Here is a 26,785-nt window from a genome sequence, read left to right on the forward strand (position 1 = left end):
AAAAAAAATATTAATCATATTTATGATGCAACTTCTCTTTTGAAAGCTTACATGTCATTCCTATTATGTTAATTAGGTCTTGTCACATCAAATCTCCACAGAAGATCATTGGAAAAACCCTTGATTGTTAATCTTAACAAAATCAATAGGCATCCAATGTATTATTGTATTCATGCTAAAATTTTACTATAATTAATCACTAACCTGGTAAAATTGATAATTGTCACATACCTTAGGTCAATCACCCCCACTTGTAACCCTCACACAAGTATGATCAAATGTTTCATTTGTAATTAATAATTTAGACAAAAATGGATAGCACATGTTTCTAGCCAACACTACAAGAAAATTCGGTATTTCAGACGGAAAAAATCCGTGGGAAATGCCCAAAATCCGTGGGTAATGAGGCATTTCCGACGGATTACCGACGGACACTAATCCGTCGGTAAATTGGTCGTCTGAAATTTTCCCACGGATTTTAATCCGTGGGTAACTTTCCCACGGATTTTCCCACGGATTTATCCGTGGGTAATTTTCCACGGATTTATCCGTGGGTAACTTTCCCACGGATTTTCCCACGGATTTATCCGTGGGTAATTTCCCACGGATAATTCCGTGGGAAATTACCCGAAAATTATAATTTTTTTTTAATTTTAATAAATTTATTAATGTAACAACCCTCATATTTGGCCTCTCAATGGTTCTATTTCACGATATTTCATTGTTTAGTGTGTTTTATCCTTACTTGTGCAATTTCTGGGAAACTTCCCAGAAGGTCACCCATCCCTGTACTACTCCAGGTCAAGCACGCTTAACTGTGAAGTTCTTATGAGTAAGCTACCGAAATGTATATGTATGTTGTCAGTATAACTTGTACAAATTAATTCATTTAAGTCATTCTCAAATATACAATCTCATATTTGTACTATAATAATAATATATAATAATTTTATATTACAAATAATAATAATTAATAATAATAATATATTTAATTATTATTTATTTATATGTACTTACTTTTATAATTAACGTCTACTTATTTTTATTTAAAATTATAATTTAAATTATTTTATTTTATAATTTATAATGATAATATAATTTAAAAAATTATAAATATTTATTTAATACATACTTATAAATTAAATTTTAATATTTTAAATAAATTATTAATTAATTTAATATATTTATTTACCTTAAATCAAACATATAAAATTCAAAAAATGTATTTATCCTTGTTGTTTTTTTTCTTCTAATTATTAACTATTAATAAAATACTAACTTAAAATCTTATCTAATTATATATAATATTCCCATATCAAATTTAAAATCAGATATTAGTTATACAAAAATATTAAGATCATATAGTAAAACCAGATATTAATTATACAAAAATATTAAGATCATATAGTAAATTTTCAATAAGATTTTAGTTAAATAATTTAAAATAATTAATGTTTCAATTATATTGTTAATTCACAAATAATTTATTCCAAAACTAATTAATTTTTTATATTAATTATTAGTAAAATTTAGTAACTTTTAATTTAACAATTAATTAGATCGATAAATTTCAACACACGCCATGAGTTACTGAGCGGAATAACTTTACCAAAGAGTTATTTTATAAGTTATCTTAAATCAAACATATAAAATTCAAAAAATGTATTTATCCTTGTTTTATTTTTTAATTATCAACTATTAATAAAATACTAACTTAAAATCTTATCTAATAATATCATAATATTTTCATATCAAATTTAAAACCAGTTCTTACATTTTCGACAAATATAAATTTGTCTGAAATATTTCATCAATAATATAGCTTTTCCTACAAAAAATTTTCTCATCGAAAATATAAATTTTTCAACAGATTTAATTTTGTTTTATAAGAAATCATCTTTGATTAATATAAAATTTTGTATATATGATTTAAGAGTAAAATATTTTTAATTTAACAGTTGAATTTACAAAATTCACATTTAATATAAAGTTATACGTCATCTTGTAACTGATTTTGTCTAAAAAATAATAGATAATCATACCCTTAACTGATTTTTATTTTATATATTCTAATTTTATTTGTAATAATATGATTATATATTTAAATAATTTAATTTTAGTAATTTTTTAAGTATATTTTTGTCTTTTCACTTAAAATATTTGAATTTCCATATTTTAATTTGAATTATTTTTTAAGTATATTTTTGTCTTTTTGTCTTAAATTTTTGAATTTCTATATTGTAATTTAAATAATTTTTTTATTTCTATTATTTATTAATTCTTTTCTTTTTTAATGTTTTATAACATTATTAAAATTTTATAATTTTAATCTCTCTAATTTTATCTTACTTTTTATTTTATAAATATAATTTAGATTATTCATTTTATAATTAAATTAATTTTTTTAAATTTTTTATGAGTTTACATTCTAAGAATGTATTGAAACTCCTCAATTTTGAATTTTAAAAAAAATTATTTTTCACAGAATTTCCCACGGATTTATCCGTGGGTAATTTCCCACGGACTAATCCGTGGGTAATTTCCCACGGACTTGTCCGTGGGTAATTTCCCACGGACTAATCCGTGGGTAATTTCCCACGGATTAGTCCGTGGGTAATTTCCCACTCCGTGGGAAATTACCCACGGATTAGTCCGTGGGAAATTACCCACGGATAAATCCGTGGGAAATCCGTGGGAAATTCTGTGAAAAATTATTTTTTTTTAAATTCAAAATTTTATTAAATAATTATCCTATTTAAAGATATTAAATCAATCATAATTATGTAAATCAAAACAAATTCATTCATACAAAATAAAATATCATACATAACAAATAAAGTTTAGGAGTTCAAAATTAAAAATAACATATAGTACGATCAGTAGTAGAATTATAACATAATGTCTAATAATCAGAATATCTATATTGTTGCTATCTAATAATCAAATATTGAGGAATTTCAATACATTCTTAGAATGTAAACTCATAAAAAATTTAAAAAATTTAATTTAATTATAAAATGAATAATCCAAATTATATTTATAAAATAAAAAGTAAGATAAAATTAGAGAGATTAAAATTATAAAATTTTATTAATGTTATAAAATATTTAAAATGAAAAGAATTAATAAATAATAGAAATAAAAATTATTAAAATTAAAATATAGAAATTCAAAAATTTAAGACAAAAAGACAAAAATATACTTAAAAAATAATTCAAATTAAAATATAGAAATTCAAATATTTTAAGTGAAAGACAAAAATATACTTAAAAAATTATTAAAATTAAACTATTTAAATATATAATCATATTATTACAAATAAAATTAGACAAAATCAGTTACAAGATGACGTATATTACCCTTTATCTATTACTATAGATAATCAAACAACTATATATTTAACTATTTTTCTTCTATTCATTTTCTCTGTCTTTATCTCTACTTTCTATATATAGATTCATTGAAGTTTTAAATACTCATATTTATACTCATATTTATACTCGTTACTTTGTATTTTACTGATTTACTTAAATATAAAATTCAGAAATCAAATAAAATGTAAATTTAAGAAATTACTACAACTTAAAGAGATTTTTAAATCAATCAGTTATTAGGAACAAAAATAATTATTTAGTGTAATTATTTTAACTTTAATGTTTTAAGTTTTAAATAAAGAAGATTTAATCCAGAAAAAATTTCATTAACCCCTACTTGAAGTTTTTCTCAATAACGTCATACATATATCTCTTCTCAAATTTTTAAGTGAGTATTAATTTTCTTATTTATTTATTTAAGAGGCACATACAACTACTTATATAAGATAATACTGTTTATATACTATTAAGAGAAAATAATTTATTAATACAAATATCAATAATTAAATGAGATTTGATCTCTTATTTCATTATTTCAACTTTTTTGAAATTTATTTTAAATATCATGCACACTGTGATTTAAAAAAATATATTAAATTTAAGTAATAATTTTAAAAATGAATTGAAAAAAATCTTATTTTCTAAATTGAAGATCAATGAAAGTTTTCATCAAAATGACATAGTATTGGATGTAATTTAGAAATAAATGATAGATACATATATATGATTTGCAGAACATAATTTAACTTTTTCCCCCTTATTTAATTAATAACGTTATTTTCAAAGAGATGAGTGATTTTTAAAAATTAAAGAAAAGATGTGTGTTATTCTTAAATTTGAACATCATGTGTTGGTATTTTTCAAGATAAGTAACAAAAAACACATTTACGCTAATTAGTTTATAATTTATAATAACCTAAACATATAATTATATATAGGTAATATAAGTCATACCTCACACACTTTGATTTATATTTATCTTATTTATATTTTGAAAACACCCATATAATAATGAAAACATTATATAGTGCATTGTTGTGTGTATTGATGCGATTAGGATTGGTTGCATTTGAAAAATAATTGGCTTAAATTTTATTTAATAATTTCAGACGTGGGAAACTCCGTCAGAAATTTCAGATGGATTTTAATCCGTGGGAAATTTCGTCAAAAATTTTAGACGGATTTAAATCCGTGGGAAATTCTGTCGGAAATTTCAGACGGATATAAATCCGTGGGAAATTCCGTCGGAAATTTCCCACGGATTTAAATCCGTCGGAAATTCCGCCGGAAATTCCTTCATGTAAAAATCCGTGGGAAATTCCGTCGGAAATTTTCCACGGATCTAAATCCGTGGGAAATTTCCGACGGATTTTGGTCCGTGGGAAATAATCCGTGGGAAATTTGACTTTTTCTTGTAGTGCAAGAACCTTCCTAGGTAGGCTAGCCATAATCATTTACGATTTTTTTTCTTCCTTTTTGGAACATTTTTGCAATTACTTCTTATAGGGCAACTACTATAATAAGAACTCATTATATATTCATTTTTAGCATGAATTCAACAAAAATTAATCTTTTTTATTATCTTATGCATAGTATCTTTGACCTAATGTTTATCTAAATGTTATCAAAGCTTCAAGGATTTTGAGCATTCATGACAAGAAGTTTGTCTTTTTTTGGTTTCGAGAAAAATAACAATTTAAACTCGAATGGTAATGTTACAACCAATGTCAATCCCTCATCAAATCTTACTAGTCTATACTATGTGCACCCAAGTGAGAATCCAATTCCCATTGTTGTATCACTTTTACTTATTAGTGAAAAAATTACCTTTGTTAGATGTTTTGGAATCATAGTAATATCATGCTTGGCTAATTCCATAACCTAATTTATCATTCTCCCAACTAAGCTTGATCAATGTAGCATTGTGCATATTGACAAGTCAATTGTGACTTCTAAAGTGCATCTATAAATATTGGTGAAGACATGATCAAGTTATAAAGACTAAGGTGATGACTAATTAATTTCTTTAGATTTTGATATGTCAACTTAACTCCTTGCAAGGACTTGTTTAAAAAATACACTAGGTGTTAATCTTTTGCCCTTTCTTTGTTCAAAATTAAACTTATTGCCTCATAATTTACAACTAATTAAATAAACTATTAACATGTTGGATTCCACAACATGAACCTCAAGACCTTGTAAAGGTATTACCTTTCTTTATAATCAAATTTGAAACTATTGTATCATAACTCCCTCAAAATGTATGTGTTATAACCACTGTACATTCCAACACCAAAGTCTATGTAACTACAAATATTATTTCAACCCATCAAACCATGTTCCATGTAGTAGTGTATTAACATAATAGTTAAAACAATATTAGGATTTTCTTTTCGTCATTACAAAGTTGTCATTTTCTCAAACATCCTACTGGATTTACTCGCCAATTAGAGTATGTTTACCTGAAAATTTGGTTTCTTTACTAATGAACCAACCCCACAATAGAATTTTTATTTGAGCTAGTAGTGTAGTAAAATCAAAAATGGCTCCTTAGAAGATAATCTTATTTCTCAACAACCATAAAACACATACTACAATGTGCCAAATAATGTGAGTTACTCTCTATTATTCTTTTTCTTGGAGACAAAAATTGTGGTGTATAAAATGTCGATACCCATCATTATGTAAAACTCCAACATAGCCCATCCATAAATAAACACATACCATATCTTATATGAAATAGGACACGTGAAGAATAAATGACCACAATCTTCATGATGTGAAAAACAATATACATAAGAAGTACCTTAAATATCTAAGATAATATTGCGATTGTAGCTAAAGTCTAGTGGGCAACGATCTTAAAGAAGTCACCAATTAAAAACTATAATTTTTTAAGGGATAGGGCATACCCACAAGCAGTTATACACACAATCAACAACATCATTGACATTCATAGGAATCTATTGATATTGCAAGAGATTATAGGCAAATTTGGCAGTGACTTTTTTTTTTTAAAATTCCCTCTAACAAAAGCCATGTATTTGATACTTCATCATGCAAATCTATTGGAGTCAATAGATTTTGCAAAGCATTGGCCAATTCTTTCTCCCATACAAATAATGGTTTTCTTTGATTCCACAGTTAATACCACAAATGTTGAAGCCTTAAATCCATACCAACAACAAATGGCTCCAAATGCTAGTTTCATTACTGTTTCCATAGTCATTCTTTTAAGCCATTTTGAGTTCTTGTTTTTGAAGCATCGTTATGATATTTATGCCATATTGATTTTGAACCATCTTTTAAGAATCATTTTGAATCAATGTTGAGTTTACTTTAATTGATGTTCTGAATACACTAAGCAAAATCATCAATAGTATAAATACTCAGAAAGCTTATGACATTTGTTCATAAGGTTTGTCATAATTAAAACATTAAGGGTTTGGACTCAATAGAAAGGAAGTACAATGACAAGCTAGATAGAACATACTTAATTAAAGTGATTTTGCCACCCAAAGATAAAAATCTTCCTTCTAAAGAGTTAGTTGTTTATGCAAAGCTGCCACCACAGTTTCCCAAGTACTACATCTCTTTGGATTGACCCCAATTAACACTTTTAGAAATTTAAAGGGGAGGCTTCCACACCTACAATGTAGAAATTTGGTAGCAACACTAAGAGAATATTGCTCCAAGTTAATTCCATACAAATTGCTCTCAAAGAAATTCACCCTTAACCACAACACCAACTCAAAACTAAGTAAGATAACATTGATACACCATAATTTATCCCATGAGGCTTCGCATAATAGGATAGTATCATCTACAAACTATAAAATAGGGAAATAAAGGTCATTGTTGACCTTAATGCCATTGAAATTGGCTTGTTCACTTGCTTTATGAACTAAACCAATTAACCCTTTTGCGATAATAATAAATAAGAAAGGAGATAATGGGTCCCTTCACTTAAAGCCCCATTAAATCTCAACTTCTTCTGTCGAGCTACCATTAATTAGAATCAAAACAAAACTAGAGAAAATGAATGCTCTAACCCACCTTCCCAAGTATTGTTAAATCTTGTCCTTCATAGCATATAGTCTAGAAAACTCCAATTGACAGAATCATATACTTTCTCAAAGTCGACTTTAAGAAGAAAGCATCTATCCTTTCTCATTTTGGCTAAATCTACTACTTCATTAACCACCAATACTCTGTCCACAATTAGCAATGTTATGGTGTAGCAATAAAGAAACTTTACTCCAAGTCGACATGTGATACACTAAATAGAGGTTTTCATCAAGTTAACATATAGTATATTTGAGTCGATCTTGTACTTTAAGTCGATGTAACCTATATCATGGATCATATTTTATGCTCATTTTGAAACAAAAATAAATATGTTATTGATAAAATAACAATTAGTATATGTCATCTCAAACTTTCAAAATAAAAAAATTATTAAAACAATTTATAAAAATAAATGAAAAAAATATTAAGTACAGTACAAATTATATACAAGTAATCACAATTAATAAGAAAAAAAATATCAATTTAATTAATGCTTGATTACCATTACTTTTATTAATTACAAGCTAACACGTTATAATATTTAACATTTTTAGCTTAAATTTCACTAATGGGCTAATTAAAGAATTAATAGATAAAATAATTAAAAATCAAATTAACTATTAAGAGATAAGTATTAGGAATTAAGGGATGTATTGAATTGAGATTTCAACGGGTTTTAAAAGAATTTTGTATTATAAAAAAGTCTTGTAGTATTTGATTGATATTTTTTTAATATAAAAAAATTATGTGGTATTGAATTAAGACAATTATAATTTTTTTAGGAGTACATAAAAATCTTATGATATTTAATTAAGATAATTAGGATTTTTTAGGAGCACATAAAAATCTGGTAGTATTTAATCATTTTTTTTTCACTTGAAAAAAAATCTGTTAGAATTAATTTTTTTTAGAGATTTTAAAGAATTATTTAGATGTTTGAATTTTGTAAGACATTTTAGTAAAATTTGCATATAATTCACTTATCCAATAATCTTATCAAAGTCATTAAGATTTCGTATGATTTTTTCCCGTTTATTTCTCCTTCGTGTTTTTTCTCCTCTCTCTTTTTCTTCTCTTTCTCTTTTTCTCTCATCCTTCTCTTTTCTCTCGCTCTTCCCTATCTCATTTTATTTCTTTTCATGTCTTTTCTGTCTCATATTCTTTTTTTTTTCATCTCTCTCATTTATTTATTTTTTCTTCTTCTCTATATTTTTTCTCCTATTCTGTTTTATCTATCAATATTTTTTAGTTACATTTTTTATCTATCAATATTGACGTATAATTTATAAATATTTATTTTTAATTATTAAATGTATAAAATTATTTTTGAATTATTGAATATTATATATTCTTAAATTTTTTAAATTATTAAAACTTAACAAATTCTTATTTTCAATAAATTTAATATTAAAATATCAAAATTTTAAACATATATTAAAAATATATTTTGACAATTCTACCTATTAATGAATATTATAAATTTAAACATATTGTTCAAATTCAATAATATAAAATATGAATGTGAAAATATAAATGCATAGAGAATTGTATGCAAATAAATGTTACTTAAGAGAATATGAAACCATAACCAATTGTATAGATTTTTTTTTACTACCAAAAAATCAATTACTTATTAAAAGATTGAAAAATATTAATTTTATTTTCTTTATTTAAACCTTGTCATTTATATTTTTTTTATTAATTATATTATATTTTAAAAAATTCATATTGAACTTCGAAATCTAATAAAATCCTTTCAAATCTTATAAATTCTTAAAATACAAATCCATTAAAATCAATATTACAAAACCTTAATCAAAAAAGTATTTTTAAAAAAAATTAAAATTAATAACTTTTTACAGTCTTTTAAAAAATCTTAATTAAATTTCTACAAAATATTTTAAAATTTTAATACTTTTTATGTTAAAAAAAATGTTATAAAATTTCAATCATTATATTCCACAAGTACATAGGCAGATTCCAACTCAAAAAATTTAGTACATTAAGTAGAACATACTCAAGACTTAAGTACAATTTTAAACTTTTTATCCTACTCGATGTGGCACTCTTAATAGTGTGTATTGATGACATTATATATATTATACGCGCATAATTGCCATATTTCTTTTATTTTTCCTTAATCGTTGGACGGAAAAATCATGTACATCCTAAAATGAAAAGGAAAATAGAACTCCCCCTTCCCCCAAATCCTCAAACAAATATAATATTTTCAGCCACTGGAAATTAAGATGTGCGGTTTAGTAAGTCCAAAATTAATTCAATATCACCTCTCTCTTAATGGCAAAATTTTAAGTGTCCTAGCTTGGGTTAAATAATTTAATACGTATCAAATCAAGTAATAGCACAACAATAAAAATGTTATGTAAAGTGAGATACAATAATAGCTTACATTATTGAGAGATAATAATGACCCATCTTTATTATTTACGATCAAGAGTCATTGTTGTATCTCAGCATTGTAACATTATTTTTCATATTAAAAATAAGATGAGACATGATATATATTTAAAAAAAATTCAATATAAAAACTTTTTTCTTATATTGGTTTCCTTTTTTTTTTTTTTTTATATTTGTACTAAGTTCTAGAGCTGTCAAAACGGGCTACCCGGCCCACCACGGGTTGGTCATTTGGTGGGCCAACTCAACCCGGCTCATTTATCAGTGAGCTTAAAAAAATCGAACACGGCCCGACCCACTACGGGTTGGTGGGTTAAACGGGTTGGCTCACCTTTAAAAAAATAATTTTTTTAAATTTTTTTCTTCTTAATATACAACCAAAGCCCAAAAATTTAAACTTATTTTAAAAATATGAAATTCTTAATTAAGACATCCATAAATGAATCATTCATCCCAAACATTAAATGATAATTTTAAATACAATCAAATCAAATCTAAATAATCTTAAATAGATAAATATAATCCAAAACCGTCTTAAACTTCAAATATAATCCAAAATCATCTTAAACTTCAAATACAATCCAAAATCATAAAAATTACAAATCACAATCCAACATTAAATCATTATTGTCTCATGTTGGACTGTATCATGGCCCAATAATTATTGTATTTTTTCAACAACAAAAAAATAGTCACGGGTTGGTGGACCAGCCCGGCTTACCACGGGTTCAACCCAGGTGAGCCGGGTTCAAATTTGACCCATATTGAAATTTTTAAATTTTTTTAACTCAATCCGTCTCGAACCCGTGGTGAGCCGGGTTGACTCACCGGGCCAAGCCCATTTTGACAGCTCTACTAATTTCTCTCAATTTATAGTTAAACACAATTCTATATTCATTAATTTATGGTCGAGTGTACTGAGTTTTGCTTTTATCAAATGTAAGTGCAATAATTAAACTAGAATAGTACCTTCAACATCCGTGTGGTCCTAATTGTAGCTCTATAATTGGAAATGAAAAAAATAATATTGTTTTTGGAGATTGGTATAGCTATAGTATAGAGAGATAGATGGGGGAAAGAGACTTGTGTAAAATTATTGGAGAGACATAACCAGCAAGTTATGTAAAGTTTGTTCATGTCTTCCAAATTGTTGCTTTTACTCTTCCCATTGTGGGAGTTTCTTGTGATCATGCTTATAAGTTATAACCACAACGCTTCCTAGGTCAAACTATCAATTTATCTTGTGCTTAATTCGATGAATATAATTTTATTTTAAAGATAAAAGAACATGAATTTTACTAGCATCCAAACATGCCCTAGCCACTAATCATGCTTATAAATAAGTGCATCTTGATGGATAGTGTAACTCAATCACAAATAAGCCACAAATGTCTGTATCCATACCAAATTTTATAAATCTTTTATTTAACTAGTATATATTTAAGGATTTAATAATTATGCACCATCAATATAAAAAAAATTAAAATGACCAATCAATAAAAAAAATATCATTAATTGGTATGAATTTTAAAATGATTATTATAATTTTTTAATATATTTAAGATTTTAATAATCACAAATGTGATAAGATATTTGGATTTGTATTAGTGAAAATGGAACTCCGAAATGATAAATAGAAAGAAAAATTGTCTCCTAAGTGCAAGAGGATGGCTTAGCCAAGAACGAAAGAGAGGAGGATTAGAGAACTTTTAGGATTTAAAAGTAAAGTGTTAAAACGATTTAGAGGTAGGTTTTTCTTTATGTTATAAAGCTTTTAGGAAACAATTTTTATTTTTAAATGATAATAGAAATAATCCGAGTTCCCCGTAATCCATGCAAGGGGTGGATGGTGCAAATTCGGAACCAATATAATGGCCTTATTAAAAAATAAATTTATTTTTGTTTGAGTAAATTCTTATACAAATATTTATGACAAAAAAATAATAATAAAATAAAAAGTTAATTAAATGAATTGAATTCTTTGATAATTCATAAATTAAAATTTACTTATACACTTTTTTTTTTATCGAATGTATCCCATTTAACTTCAGAGAGAACAATAAATTTTTAACTTAAGAAAAAACTGAATTCATTTTGTTTTTTTCTTTTTCAATTTTCTTCTTTTATAAGTATTTTCTAAATAGAATGTAAGTTTAAAATTTGTCAAAGACAAAATGCCTATGCTTAACCATTTTAGTGAAACATCACGTTAACTAAGTTCAATGTGTATTATATGAAAATTTCATATAAGATTAATGATGAATAAAAAACACTAATCATGTTAAACTTCATGTTATTAGATTTTATGTTGCTTTTTTATATAAACTTTATTTATTAACCAACTAAATCATTAATTGTTAAGAGAAAGCTTTCATTTATAGTCAATTAAAGCTTTCATTACTAATCGACTCTCATTAAACATCAACATTTCAAAATGGAATAATTGCACCTTACAATTTCTACCATTTGATTCTTCCAACTATGGATCCATCCTTAATTTATTTTGGTTTCTAATTCTCAATTAAAGAAATAATCTTAAGAAAGTTAATAATCTAAATGAAATTTACTAAATTAATTTATAAAATGAGAATTGTTCCTTATTTATATACATTATTATAATTTTAACACTAGTTGAGGTGGATCATCAACAAATATTTCAATATTCACACTACACAATCAGTATCAAACTCAAGAAAATTCTCATCCATTGGTTCAACTAGAAAAAAGACTTTTAAAATTAGTTATTTTATATTTTTAAAATAAGTTATTTTATCGATTTTAAAATAGATGATTTTGTCAACTGATTTTAAAATTCAAGATTTCTAAAATCGATTATGACATAACTGATTGAATTTTAGAATTGATTATGGCATAACTGATTTTAAATGAGAACTTAAAATAAGAATTCTCAAAATTATAAAACTTACTTAAATCTCCCAAATACCATTAATGAATTTATAATAGTATGCATTGTTTTTATTATATAGTATTTGCACTAATAATTTCTTTTTTTGTTTATGAGACTACCAAAAGAATAAAAAAGTTAATAGTAATGATAATTCAAAACAAAATACTTAAAAAATATCATTGTTGAAATTAAAATAGTTTACTTTAAAAAAAATCCGATGCACTTTTTTCTTTAACTTTGAACCCTTGAGTAAGTTTACATGTTATGACCTCCACTAATTTCCCAAACTTGACCTAAGTGCTCACGCTTCCCAATGGCAATAGTGAGTATATCTTGTCATTTTCATGGAAAATAAAAGATCCCTTTATGAACTGTTGTTTCAAGATATATTGCAAAACCAAAGACAAAAATAATTTAATAAACCCCTATCAATCCATGTTAATAAGGATTATATGTACAATGAAATTGTATTCACTATCTTGTTAGCAATCTTCTTTGCTACCTTATTGTAAACTCGCTCTTTTTTTTTTATGCGGGCATACTTTCATAATTCATGGCATGTAGGTGAAGAAGGAGAATTACTAACTCTAGTGCCATCTTGGCTAGCCTAACCCTGCATATATAGTCTTTTCCTTCATCTTCTTCTTCTTAAGCCATGGATAACCCCCACAAGACATCGCATGGGAGGTGTCATTCTTTGCTTGAGTCTCTTGTGTCTTCTTTCTTTTCTCCTACAAAAGTTGTTGGGCACCCGAGGTTCACACACACATATGTCTCCATAATGGTATAATATTATCTACTTTGTGCCTAAATCTTCATGGTTTTGTTTTTAGTCATCTCGAAAATGTCTCATACTAATAGTGACTATGTATGCATTATAAATCTTTCTTCTCATGATCCAATGATGTGAAACTTTGTTTTGTACTCCAACAAAAATATCATACAATGAAATAAAGGATAAAAAAAATAATATTCACAACTATACTAATGACAATGCATATAATCCTAACTTACCAAAATGCTTTTAACCAATTTTGAAAAGACTTTTAAAATTAGTTAAATTTTAACTGATTTTAAAAATAATGATATTATTTACAAAAATGTCACTACATTACTTTTAAAATTAGTTTTTTTTAAAACTAATTTTAAAACTTCAATTTTAAAAGTATTTTTTTTTCACTAATGTGAATAATTCTATTTTCCTTTCGTGCCATTATACAACATCATTGTGATCCACCTCAGTAAAGTACAAATCCTTAAAATATACCTTTTATGATCAGAAGCTCTACGCAATTAATTTTCCAACAACTCTTTCTATTATGCATGAGTATTGTATAAACTAGGCTCCATCAATTTGTCATAATTAATCTTATATATAAGTTAGGTTATTTAGTATAATTTACTATGAAATTTACACTTGTATTTCTTATTCAATTGTTTGATAATGATCCAAACTCGTTATATGGTAACGAGTATTATCATATTTCTATTATATATTTTATTTTATTAACACTTTAATCTAATATAAGTTAAAAATATATATATTTTTAATTTACCTCATCATTTTGCTGTCATTAGTAGCATCTATCATTTTATTATTGACATTATTATTTATAGTTTAAATATATGATTTAATTTTTGCATATATTACGGATTTTTAATTTATTTTCTATGCATAAAAATTTATTAAAATAAGTCCTTATACTTATTAAACATTACCAACTTGATTCCTAACATCATGTATTTGACTCTTGTATTTGTAGTGCATTTTTAGTTTGATCCATACATATAAATATATGAATTAAGAATGTGTTAAATATGTGGGGACCAATTAAAATTTCGTTAAATATATAAGGATCAAATTAAGAATATATAAGAAAGTTAATTATTTCAAAGACCAAATTAGAATTGCTTACTTGTATAAGGACCTATTTAATAATTTTTTGTATATAGAAACCAAACTAAGAACTAAATCATATTTTCAGATTTATTTTTATTATGCTCTTATTATTATTATTTATATAATTATAATAATTTAAGGCATAATAAAAATTTATATTATCCTGAAACTTAGCTAGATAGTTTACCTTAAATTTAGACTCACTATACATTTTATCTCATGATTTATATTCTTAATTCTTAATATTCGTGTACTTGATTAAGATATACTTAATTGTTTTGATTAAGCAAGTATTATTCAACTTTTTTATAAATTAACTACTATTTATTCACTTCCCATAATATGTTTTCCAGTTTTCCTCCCTTGGCATTTAGATGGTTCTTTTGGTTATTGAAATCAAGCAACTATCTAGAGTTCGTTTTGGGTTTCCAAAAGACTTTGGAGAGTTACATTTGTTTGGATTTGAGAGCAGAGTTTCTTGAGATGCTTGCACTACATTGCTTATTGGGTCCACAAATTTGGGTTCATACCCACAATTATACATTGGTCCAATAACACAAGCCTCTTACTTTTAGTATCTTTTATTTATTTATTTATCATTACTCGTTCTTTTCTTATAATTTAAAATACTCAAAATTAACACTTCCCTTTACCTCTCTATTTTGCTCTTTTCACCACCATCGTCCATTTCATCTGCCTTGGATTGGAAGAATATTGAGTTTGAAGAACTCAAAATTTCCCAAATTGAATAATGAATTGCAGTGACTGTTCCGGTAGTAAATCTTGCATGCCCTGATTCTTTTTTAACCGAGTAGTCATCCTCTTCCAACTCACTTTTATCCTATTTTTGTTTTTATTTCTCCTTGATCATTTTGTTTAAACAGTGTTCACTTTCGCCAAGTTTTTCTCGACTTCACCTGAAAAACAATTGTTTGCCGTACCGGGTGATGTAACATCCTACATGATCTCAGATGAAGAATAAACTGTCTTGAGATGAGTTCTACATTTGCATCCTACCTACGTAAGAAAGTTACAATCAAAGTACTTATAAAAGTAAAGATTCTTCCCAAACTCACTGTTACTCAGCACAACCATGTACAATTATAAATGAACTAAAATACTGTTATTTGCGTACCTTTAGATTCTCTTTTAGGCTTTTAGCTCTTCTGTCGCCCGCCAAATTCTTTTATCTCACCCTAAGCTTTTATTACTGTAATTTAATTTAATTTTTTTAAAATCTGCCAAAAATATAATTTTTTCCCAATAAAAATCTCTAAATTTCTACATTTTTATATTCCCTAAAGCAGCAATAAATGTATAGATAGAAAAGAAAATAATAACACGACCCTCTTTTATAACAACTCATTTTCTTTTAATTTTTCTAATTTTTCCGCCTCTTATATTATCACATTTTATTTTCTTTTCTCTACATTTTCATTGTTTTTCTTTATCTATGGCCATACAGTACGAGTTGAAAGGTTTTAACCTTAAACATAACGCATAGAAATTTTCTGAAAAATGCAGGTCTAGCTACTTTTGGTTAAATTGATCGTCTATTGCGGCCTATGGTGTTACAGGAAATGGGAACATTTTCAGAAATATGAAAATTTGCGAAACAAAATGAAAACCCAATATTTTAGTTATCTGAATGCGGCTAGACTCGTCAACATCATCATCAAACGAAAAGGACGTGTAATGTATGGCACATCATATATTCAGACCCACACCACGCCCTAGTATACTTTAAGACCAAAAATCACTTATTAGGAAGTGTTTTAGCAAGAATTTTTTTTAAAAAAAAGTGTTTAAAGAGAATTTAAGTCGAATTGAGAGAAGATTTCGCTCTTATGAGAAAATTTGTATAAATTTTTTTTACAATATCACTGTTACGTCTAAATATATACTAAAAAATAATTAGTGACAAATAAATATAATTGTCTAGATTTATTTTAAGACAAAAACCAACTTATATAAAATACAACAAAATATCAAATTTTCTACATTAAAAAGATAATTCCAATCTATCAAACAAATACAAATCCTACTTTACTTCCTAACTATAAGAAAGTAGAGTAAATTTCTTATAGTATCAATTTACACTTATTCTATTATTTGCTTTCGATTCTTACCCCCTCCAACCGAAGCAAGCATTACGCTCAAGCAAAACATTGGATAAGAATCAAGGACAACACTTCGAGGGCCTTAACAAAAACATGACAACAGACACTAAAAATATGTGCAATTGTAACAACATAATAGTAAAAACAATCCATAACATCACACTCAGCAAACGCAAGCTGAAGAAAGAACAACGCAACCAAGATTCCATTCACTTCGTATAGGCCTATTCGAGCCACGACTCGCGAACTAAACATTTCAGAACACGAAACAGCACAACTATGTCCCATCCACGATTTCATACAAAGACAAAACACTAATCTGCTAGTCACCTGCAATGCCTATTCAAAACCAAACCAACAAAGCAAAACACGACAAAGCCATTTCAGAAAAGCAAAACAGAGCTAAATAATTAAAAATTCGACCTTTATAAATAACAATTGGGTATCAAAGGGCATTCATTCTATTAAAATTTCAACAATCTCACTTGAGAGCTTGAGGCGGTTCATTGTATTAACAACGCTAACAGGAACCCTAACTACAACTACAAACCACGATAAAGAAAACTACAAGCACCGAAACAAAAGAACATCTAAATTCCGGAAAAATCGAATCTTCATCTAAGAGTCGTCATCAGCACCAGCACCCTTGGACGACCCACCGGCCTTCTTGGGAAGAAGAAGGTTGTGAATGTTGGGCATCACACCTCCGTTAGCGATGGTAACATCCCCAAGAAGCTTGCTCAATTCCTCATCGTTCCTCACCGCCAATTGGATGTGGCGAGGCACAATTCGAGTCTTCTTGTTGTCCCTCGCGGCGTTTCCAGCCAATTCCAAAACCTGAAGTCACAAACCAAAACTCAAAACCATCAATCGAAGCCACAACCACGCAAAATCAAACCATGAGAGACCAAATCACGGGAATTATTCATTATCATATAAAAATTGGGGAAAATAACCTAACCTAATCTCGAAACCCTAGATCTATTAACGAGAGGAAAAATTGAAGGAAATTACCTCGGCGGCGAGATACTCGAGGACGGCGGCGAGGTAGACAGGGGCGCCAGCGCCGACGCGCTCGGCGTATTTTCCGGCCTTGAGGAAACGGGCGATACGGCCGACGGGGAATTGGAGGCCGGCCTTGCTGCTCCGGGAGGTGGCCTTCTTGGCGGCGCTGGATCCTAGGGTTTTGCCTCGGCCTGCCATTGGTGAAGAAATCGGAAGCAGAGGTTGACGAAGCGTTTGTGAAATAGCGAACAAGTTCCTTCCGGTGACTGAAAACGCGAGAAGAAAGAGTGTGTCAATGACTATGAGGATGTTTCGCGGTTGCCAGGCTTATATAGTGGGATGTGTGGAAATTGGACCAATCAGAGCGAACGACGCGGATCCATGACCAGCGCCGTTGGATGTCGCTGGTTTCTTGTGGACGGTTGAGATGCGTGCGTGGGGTTAGAGTACATGGAGGATGCGGATTAATGAATGCAAATGGAAGTACTCTAGCAATTTCAAAGAGCGGTAATTAAACGTTCTATTTCTTTTTCTTTCTTTTTAATAGTAACTGAGAGTGAGAATAGTTAAAATTATAAATTAGAGGAAATTGAGAATTGTATAAGTAATAATCAAAAACAAAATAATGCGAAATATATGTACAGCAAATATTAATATTAGTTTTGTATATTGTTATGGATAATAATTTATTTAAATTAAATTTTTAAAAAATTAATCAAGATAGGTTCAAACCGATTTTCTACACTGGTTTTAAATCAGTTTGACCAATTCATAACTAGTTTGTACTGATTTTAAAACAGCCAAAGTTTTGTTAATTGTTAGATTGATTACCAAACCGATTTTCAATTCGACCGATGAAATAATTTTATAAATGAAAGAACTCTACATATATTGATCATCATTTTAATTTTGATTAAAATAATTAAATTGAACTTTGGATTTAACTTGAATTTCTTTTTTCTTCGGCTAATCAAAATTGAAACAAATGGATACATTTTTCTTTTGGTAATCATGAGGGTAAAGATGTTGGGTTAGAATGGACTTCTTTTCTATTTTATTTGACATCAAATTTTCATAGATACATTCTTTTAATATAAATTTGACCTAATTAAAGATTTGATATATATTATATTATGAGACAAAATCAAGTCAACTTAATTCATTGATATCATATGTTTTATATTGATAAATATTAATATATTATTGACATAATATATTAATTTGTTAAATGTACATTTTTTAACATATATTTATTAATACACATCTAGGATTATATGGATAAACATTCTTACTAAGTGTTTACTACATAAGAACTTATGTATGAGTTATTTCTATAATAATAATAATAATAATAAAAGGCAAAATTATTTATGTATATAAAACAATAAGACAAAACAACGTGTTTGGATCATTTCTCACCTCTCCATTACGGGAAATCTAAAAATGAGACATTAAAAAATAGGGAAAAAAAATAAATGATGAGAGAATAAGAATAAAGTAGAGAGATAGAGATGATGGAGAGTATGAGAGACATATATGTAGTGAATCGTAAGTGATACAAGAGTGTAATACTAACACTAGATATCAAATGACTAAACTAGAGGTGAAATTGGAGGTAGTTGTAAGTCATTGGAGGGTATAAAGAAAATTAAGTGGGACATGAATAGCTAGAACCATAACTATATTGTTGTTGTGTCACTTATGTGTATGTGATACTAGCGTGGTTGTGTCACGAGTTCAACTAAGATTATTAGGATGGTTGGTGATTAATGTTGGAAGGATGGAAGCATTAAGATGGTGAGTTGAGCAAAAACAACACGAGTTAGGTGATAGTTAAAAGCGATGTTTAATATAAGAACGAAAGATAAATAAGAGAACTCTAACTTAACATTTAATATTTTAGTTATAATAATTAAATTAAAAATAAGTGGTAAGTTAAATCTCCCTTTCTCTTTTAGATCACATGATAAATAAAGCATGTTTGATGATTAATGGATTCTTTATCAAAACCTAACGACCTAATCTAAAAGGTGAGTTACATGGACCAACTCAATGTATTAAACTTGAATTGTCATTATTCTCACACCTTTCACCTTACAAAATGGGTATCTAGAATATGTAACTTGTCTCGATGTATATAAAAATTTAGCTAGTCAATCTACAACATTTCTTCCATTCTATAAATGATGATATATGTTACCCATTCAATCTTTGTATTTCAAAACATAATTGAATGAATAAGGTATCAAGTCAATTATGTGACACTTTCTATTCTGACTACATTTATTATTATTTAATGATGCAAAAATAAAGAAAATAACATTTAGGAAAAATTACTTTACTTTTTTATATACAAAGGCTATCACACAACATTCAAGCACAATTGTGCTTTCCCAAATTTAGGGTTTAGGATTTGTGCTTAAATTTTCATTTTTTTTTCACTTTAAAAAAGAAGCATGATAGTGGGTAACGTAACATGATCATGGTTAGCTTAACACGACCTTGCTCATTATGAGCATAACTGTGTTCCAAAATAATTTTGAAATGTGTGAATTCAATTATGTCAAGCATTCTTTTTAACCCATATTTTCTCTAAAATTAGGTATCAGTCTCACTGTCTCATTTTAGACAAAAAACCTTGTAATCAATACATTTGTCACATTAATTACATTCAATATTCTATTACAATAATAATACTTAAAACACCAATCCAAGCAATACAACAATTCATTCAATTAAGGTAAATCATTCACCACCATAATTCATTCAAATGTTTAAATTAATAAGTAAGAAACACATGATTACACAACACTATTTTGGGTGTTTAAAATCATGCAATTCAAAAACCTAAAAGGGTATAGGGACAACCCTACTATCTACAATTTTGATTCATAATGCATATGGTTAGATAATCTCACCCTTTACCTATACTACGTGATCTCTACTACAAAGGGTGTAGTCCTTGTTGCATGTTCTCTCAATAGTCAGAAAAAACAAGACTAAAACTCTTTGAACTATTTTTCTAACTACTCTCTTAGACTTTGACATGTTGAGTAACGGTCAAATTCTTAAGGTCCAAAATTCGTCACTTAACTTCAAACCCAAAACAACTCATAAAACTTTATGTTTTATTTTTTCTAATGAAAGCTTTTTTAGTTTATTTTAACAAAACTTAAATTAATAAATTAACTTATGCCAATAAAAATAAACTTATTATTATTATTATTATTACTACTACTACTACTATAGAGGAGCCAAACACTACAATAAATATTACATATCGTGACATATAAAAAATGTCATTATAAATATAATTTATGTAGATATAAATCTATTTAACATATATTTACATATAATTTTAGTGTTGATTTTGAATGAGATTCAACAACATATATATTGTGTATCAATATAATTTATACCTATACTTTTTAATAATATACCAATATATATTATATTTATAGTGTAGAAAAAAATAGTTTTTAGTGACAAATATTATGTCACTATAGGGTATATGTCACTATAAGATAATTTTTTTTATAGTGAAGACAATTTGTACCTCTATATTTATGTTATTAAAATAAAAAATGTTTTATCTATTGGACTAATTTATCTTCTATATATATAAATAATGTATTTTTATTACAATAAATTCAATATTTATAATTATTTTTTCCCATATTCATTGAAGTACATATTAATTGTAGTGTAATATTGTAAAACTATAAATTTTTATCAATGACATTTTTTTTACTTATGTCTCTTTTGTTTTTATTAATACTATTATTTAGTTTTTTTTTTCACAATAATGCTTAAAATGTATTAGAAATATTACATGGTGCAACATAAACTTTTATTAATAAGGAGACTATACAATGATTGCATTTTAAGATGATTTATAGCTTTCCTACAATTTGTGGAAGAAAAAAAAATTCATTTTATTATTATTTTTAGTTGACATAAAAGAAAATATATAACTAAAGTAAGAAATAATTAAGCTAAATAGTTTCATACACCTTTATAAAATAAAATTTATTATAAAATATATCGTCCATAATTTCTTACACTTTAAAAAACTACAAAGTTAGTTGCATAATGCCATCTATAAATTTAAGTCTTTTTTAATTGGGGGTAAAAAAATATATTATTTTAAAATTATTTAATTACATATATCTTAACAGATAAAAAAAATATTTTAAACTATTTTTGCAGTTATTACTAATTAAAAAGTACGCACTTTGTCTTTGTCTTGACATAGAATTTCGAATGTCAAAAGGAAAAAAAAAAATCGAATTCCAAATCATAAATTTATTTATTATGCAAAACACATTAATTAAGCCTGGGCACAATTTCATCTTTTTTATTGGCATGAACATTTCCAGCTCACTAAATTATAGACTAATCCTCTCAAACGCAATTATGGAATTGCCGCTGATCGGACAGATTGTATTTCCAAACTTTTAATATGCAAACAACTGCTGGACATTGTAAGGCCAAGTGAAGTTTGGAGATCCACTCCATATTAACTTTGCAAATTGGTGATTTGCTCCTTCTCCTGGGTGATCGCCATCAAACCACACATATTCAAGAGGGTTACTACAAAGTTCAAACGTTCGTCCATATTTTTCTCCACAATCACTTTCTCTTAAGCGTCCAACACCACAGCATGCTACCTTGCCAACTTTAAAACCTAGACAACATTATGTTACAAACTTATGTTAGTGGAAAACATATATATATACCATATACAATTGCCAAACTCGAAAGTAATTAATCACATTGGATTCACCACTCACCATATTTGAATGGATTATCTATTCTGTCTAAAACTGCATGATAATAATCAAATATTGAATATCTAAATCCGGACAATTCCTTTTCTAGTTCTTCAAGTGCTGCAGATAAAGCTATGTTGTGCTGTCTTGCCAAGCTCGACAAATTTTCATCACAATTATCGTAATCAATTCTCTTATGAGGTGCGCACCCCAACGGTCCTGCGCTTTGAAACGCAATTTTCCTACCACCTAAACTATACACCTCCTACAATTAAGAAATGATATAATATTTTTATCAATTTATTTGTAGACACTGCTTATACATCTTAAAATTTACATTACTCAATTACTATCGAAATAATAACAATAAACATAGTGATAATAAATATTGACCAAAGTCATGTTTTGTGTGATGAAGGTAATAAACTTTTTAATTAATAAAAAGACTTGATCGTAAAATGTGTATTAAAAATGCCGTACTTCTTTGAAATGTGAACAAATACATTTAATTATATATTAGAGGATCATTTCATCATCCAGAGAAAAACATAAGGTAATACTAATTTGAAATGAATCCTATATATCATAATAATTCAAACGATATCGGTATAATTTTTATCAACTATTATATTGTTTAATAACTTTATATTAAATATAATTTTTTTAAAATTTATTATTAGTTTAAAAGTTTCTTAAGATCATATACAAAATTTTATATTAATAAAAGATGTATTAATATCTCATTCTTATAGATCAAAATTGACATAATATATTTATTTTAAAATATATAAAAATATGAACATTTTGATTACTTTCAAATACTTGTTTAATTTTAAAAAAAAATTATATATATATATATATATATATATATATATATATGATATAGAATTATAATTTAACGGTTTGATTGACAAAATTTATATTTAATTGAAAGTTATTGAATGATATAATAATTAATAAAAGTTACATGTCATTTCAACCCTCATCATATATTATTTATTCTTCCAAAAATTATGAAAAAAAAATTAATTTGAAATGTTACATTGTTTTTTTTTTTTTTTTTTTGACACAAATGAAATTTTACATTGTTATTTCTTAAATATCTACACTAGTATATTGGATCCTATAATTTATTCTTCCAAAAATTGCTAAAAAAAAAGTAATCTTGATGTATATACATTACCTTGAGAACGTTAGTCAAGTTTCCAATTACCATCTTAACGAAAACTTTCTTGTATGATTCTGTAATGTTGGGGTTGTGAAGGACAAGTGTTGCATAATCACCGCCACCAATACTAAACACGTACACTGCATTATTTAAAACACTTTTGGCTTTTATATTGCCTAGTTCTTGGTTTAAAGACTTAACAACATCCTTGAAGTATCCAAGTTGATCGCGAAGACTAATCTGAAAAAGAAACGGGAGAAAAATCTTTTACGTCAATTTAAAGTTAAATTCTATTTATGAAGTGATATAAATTAATTTGACACACAGGTTTTGAAAACAAATAAATAAATCTTCCCTTTTAAGCCTCAAAAGAAAAACTAGATTACTCAACCTAAAAGTTAGCCAAATAAAAGAAAATGTTAATGAGTGATCTTAGATCACAGGTTAAAAAAATAATTTATTATTATTTAATTACTTAAAAATATTTTTTTTCAAAATATTAAAATTTTATCTTTCACTTAGTATTTTTGTTTTTTCTTCAAAAAGAAAAGGAATATTCTAAAAGGGTAATGATGATGTACCAAAAATAATGTACTTTACAAAAAAAAAAAGGGTCATGATGAAAAAATGAGATTTGCTACATCCTTCGACGAAGTTAACCGAATCATCTATGACTGAATAACAGATTGACATTTGTTATTAAATTTTCTGTACAGATTTCATGATGTGGGTGTTTAGCTAATTTTTCGATTTATTCTTTCGGAGAATTTAGCATTTTTCTGAAAAAATAAGCAAACTCAATGATTGGTTTAACTAATTAATTATCTGACTTTCATCAGCGTAGTTCATCATCTTTACTGTTGTAGAGGCTCATCTAGGTAAGGCCTAATCTTTAGCTCAATATATACTAAGGAAATAACAAAGAGCCTGTTTATTACATTTTTGTTTCATAAAAAATCACTCTTTTAAAAAAACAATTATTTTTCAGTTTTTTTATTAATTTTCTAAACTTTTAAAAATAACCAAAACGTAAATTTTTTTAAAATTAAAGACTATATATATATATAAATATATTTATTCCTTAAATATTTGTCAATTTTCAGTTTTAGTTTCTAAATATTTCTTTTATTAGTTTTAGTTCTTAAATTTTTTATCAACTTTTACCTTTAGTACTTTACTACTAGATTTTTCTGAAAACTACTTTGAACATGTTTGTTTTATGAGTTAATCATCTATACACTGTCAGTGTAAAATTTTTTTACACTGACAACTAATTATATTTTTTAATTGTGTCATGTCATTGTTAAAAGTAAATATGTTTACAGTAACACGACATAATTAAAAGGTATAATTGGTTACTAGTATAAAAAAATATTACAGACAATGTATAAGTGATTAACTCTTATTTTATTAAGTCTTCTTGAAAGCAAGAAACACATTTCAAAGTATCAAACCAAAGACTAACTTTTTTTTTTTTAATCTTTTTCTTTGAATCTGATTTTGTGGGTTTCCAATCGGAAACCAAACACATGCTTTATGTTTACATGGATTGCAATAGTAGTTGTGTTTCCAATATACATCTACTTAGCTAGTGAGTTGGTTATCCGCTAAAACTACTCGATTTGCATAATGGAAAGGCTTATAATCTCATATCGTAGAATATTTGAAGCACCACATGCGGGAAAAGGTTGATCATATTCTATATATTAAACACTAAAAATAATTAGTGAAAAACCCACTTTGTTACCAATAGAAATAAAAACTCAGGCTTTGTGCTTTACTAATCAACACATAGCAACATACGTCAAATGTATCTGGGGAAAGAACACATGCTCCAGCTGATGCAAAGTTTGCTCCATCAGTGAATCGATGGTAACCGGGTTGCAAATATGGTGGAAGCATAGGCAGGCCTGCAAATGTAGCTGCATACATGCATGCCACCACAAAATTATACACGCAGAAATATATATATGTACACATATATTATTAGGATTAATTAATTAGGCTTCTTTCATTAGCTTTTTTTTTTTTCTGTACCTATATTTGTCTTAGTTTTAGATTAGCTAGTTCTAATCATGGTTAGTTAGTTTATTAGACCAGCAATCATGGTTAGTTAGGTTGTTATTTCTTTAGCAACTTATACTTGTATATAAAACTGTAATCATGCTCTCTGTAAATGTGTGTTGAAATAATACAAGATGATAATTTTTCTCAGATAATACTAAGCACCTTACCTGCTAACATATATATTAGCAGCAAATTAATTAATTATTAAAATTTGAAGCATATATGCATGGAGAAAATGATAATTAAGTGGAAGAGAGTTGACCAATGAAATCAGGGACTACACGTCCATCTGAGTATCTGCCAGTGGGATGCTTGAAAAATGTTTCTCCATAGGGCCAGTAGGTTGATGCTTCTCTACTAGTGTTGATGTACACGTTATTTCCAGGGTCAAACAGTGAATCACCAAAGATGAACAAGGCTTTGTGTTCTTTCTCTGACTTTAGCTCAGGACGATAACGCATACTGTCTAACTTGAGAATGATTGTTAGTAACCTACATAATACAGAAAATAGACTCGCCATGATATATTTACCTATTTGCTTCTTTGTGTTCCTTATTTATAGTAAGAATTCAACGACAAATGACTCTTTAACAGGCATGTGCATGCATCATTGAATTTGAATGGTAGATGAGTGAAGAGCCATAACATTGCTTTTCAATCTCCTTTTTCAAAATTTGACAGGAAGATGTTGACAAGGCTGTAGCCTACGGCTAGGTTTTAAAAATTTGTGAAACAAATAAGATTAATTAATGCCGCAACATATTCCAGTTGAAGTTAATTAAAAACCTTTCCTTAATTAATTAAGTTGTGAAATTAGTACACTTTAGCATTTAGTACGTTGTAGATTGCAATTCAACACGGATTAATGGACCACCTTTAAATATTGGTTATGGATTAGTATTTCAGTACACCATACAATTAATGTAACAGTTGTATAAATAAATGTTTATATTATATATATATATATATAGAGGAGAGTTCAAA

The 26,785-nt window shown here is 27.0% G+C and overlaps 2 protein-coding genes across 2 annotated transcripts; both read right to left on the reverse strand.

Moving 5' to 3' along the window:
* Window positions 1-17,195: 17,195 nt before the first annotated feature.
* On the reverse strand, window positions 17,196-18,108 carry LOC109808535 (putative histone H2A.3). Its single transcript, XM_020371572.3, has 2 exons — window positions 17,803-18,108; window positions 17,196-17,625 (listed from the first exon to the last, which is right to left on the reverse strand). Exons 1-2 carry the CDS (start codon window positions 17,989-17,991, stop codon window positions 17,407-17,409), a joined length of 408 nt encoding a protein of 135 aa, XP_020227161.1. The 5' UTR covers window positions 17,992-18,108; the 3' UTR covers window positions 17,196-17,406.
* Window positions 18,109-22,078: 3,970 nt separating this feature from the next.
* Window positions 22,079-26,342, reverse strand: LOC109808863 (GDSL esterase/lipase 1). Its single transcript, XM_020372028.3, has 5 exons — window positions 26,063-26,342; window positions 25,537-25,655; window positions 23,749-23,973; window positions 22,587-22,830; window positions 22,079-22,480 (listed from the first exon to the last, which is right to left on the reverse strand). The coding sequence occupies exons 1-5, from the start codon at window positions 26,319-26,321 to the stop codon at window positions 22,251-22,253; spliced, it is 1,077 nt and encodes a 358-aa protein (XP_020227617.1). The 5' UTR covers window positions 26,322-26,342; the 3' UTR covers window positions 22,079-22,250.
* Between the last annotated feature and the right edge of the window lie 443 nt (window positions 26,343-26,785).

The sequence above is a fragment of the Cajanus cajan genome, chromosome 5 (assembly GCF_000230855.2).
Source record: "Cajanus cajan strain Asha chromosome 5, NIPB_CcT2T_4, whole genome shotgun sequence".
Lineage (NCBI taxonomy): Eukaryota > Viridiplantae > Streptophyta > Magnoliopsida > Fabales > Fabaceae > Cajanus > Cajanus cajan.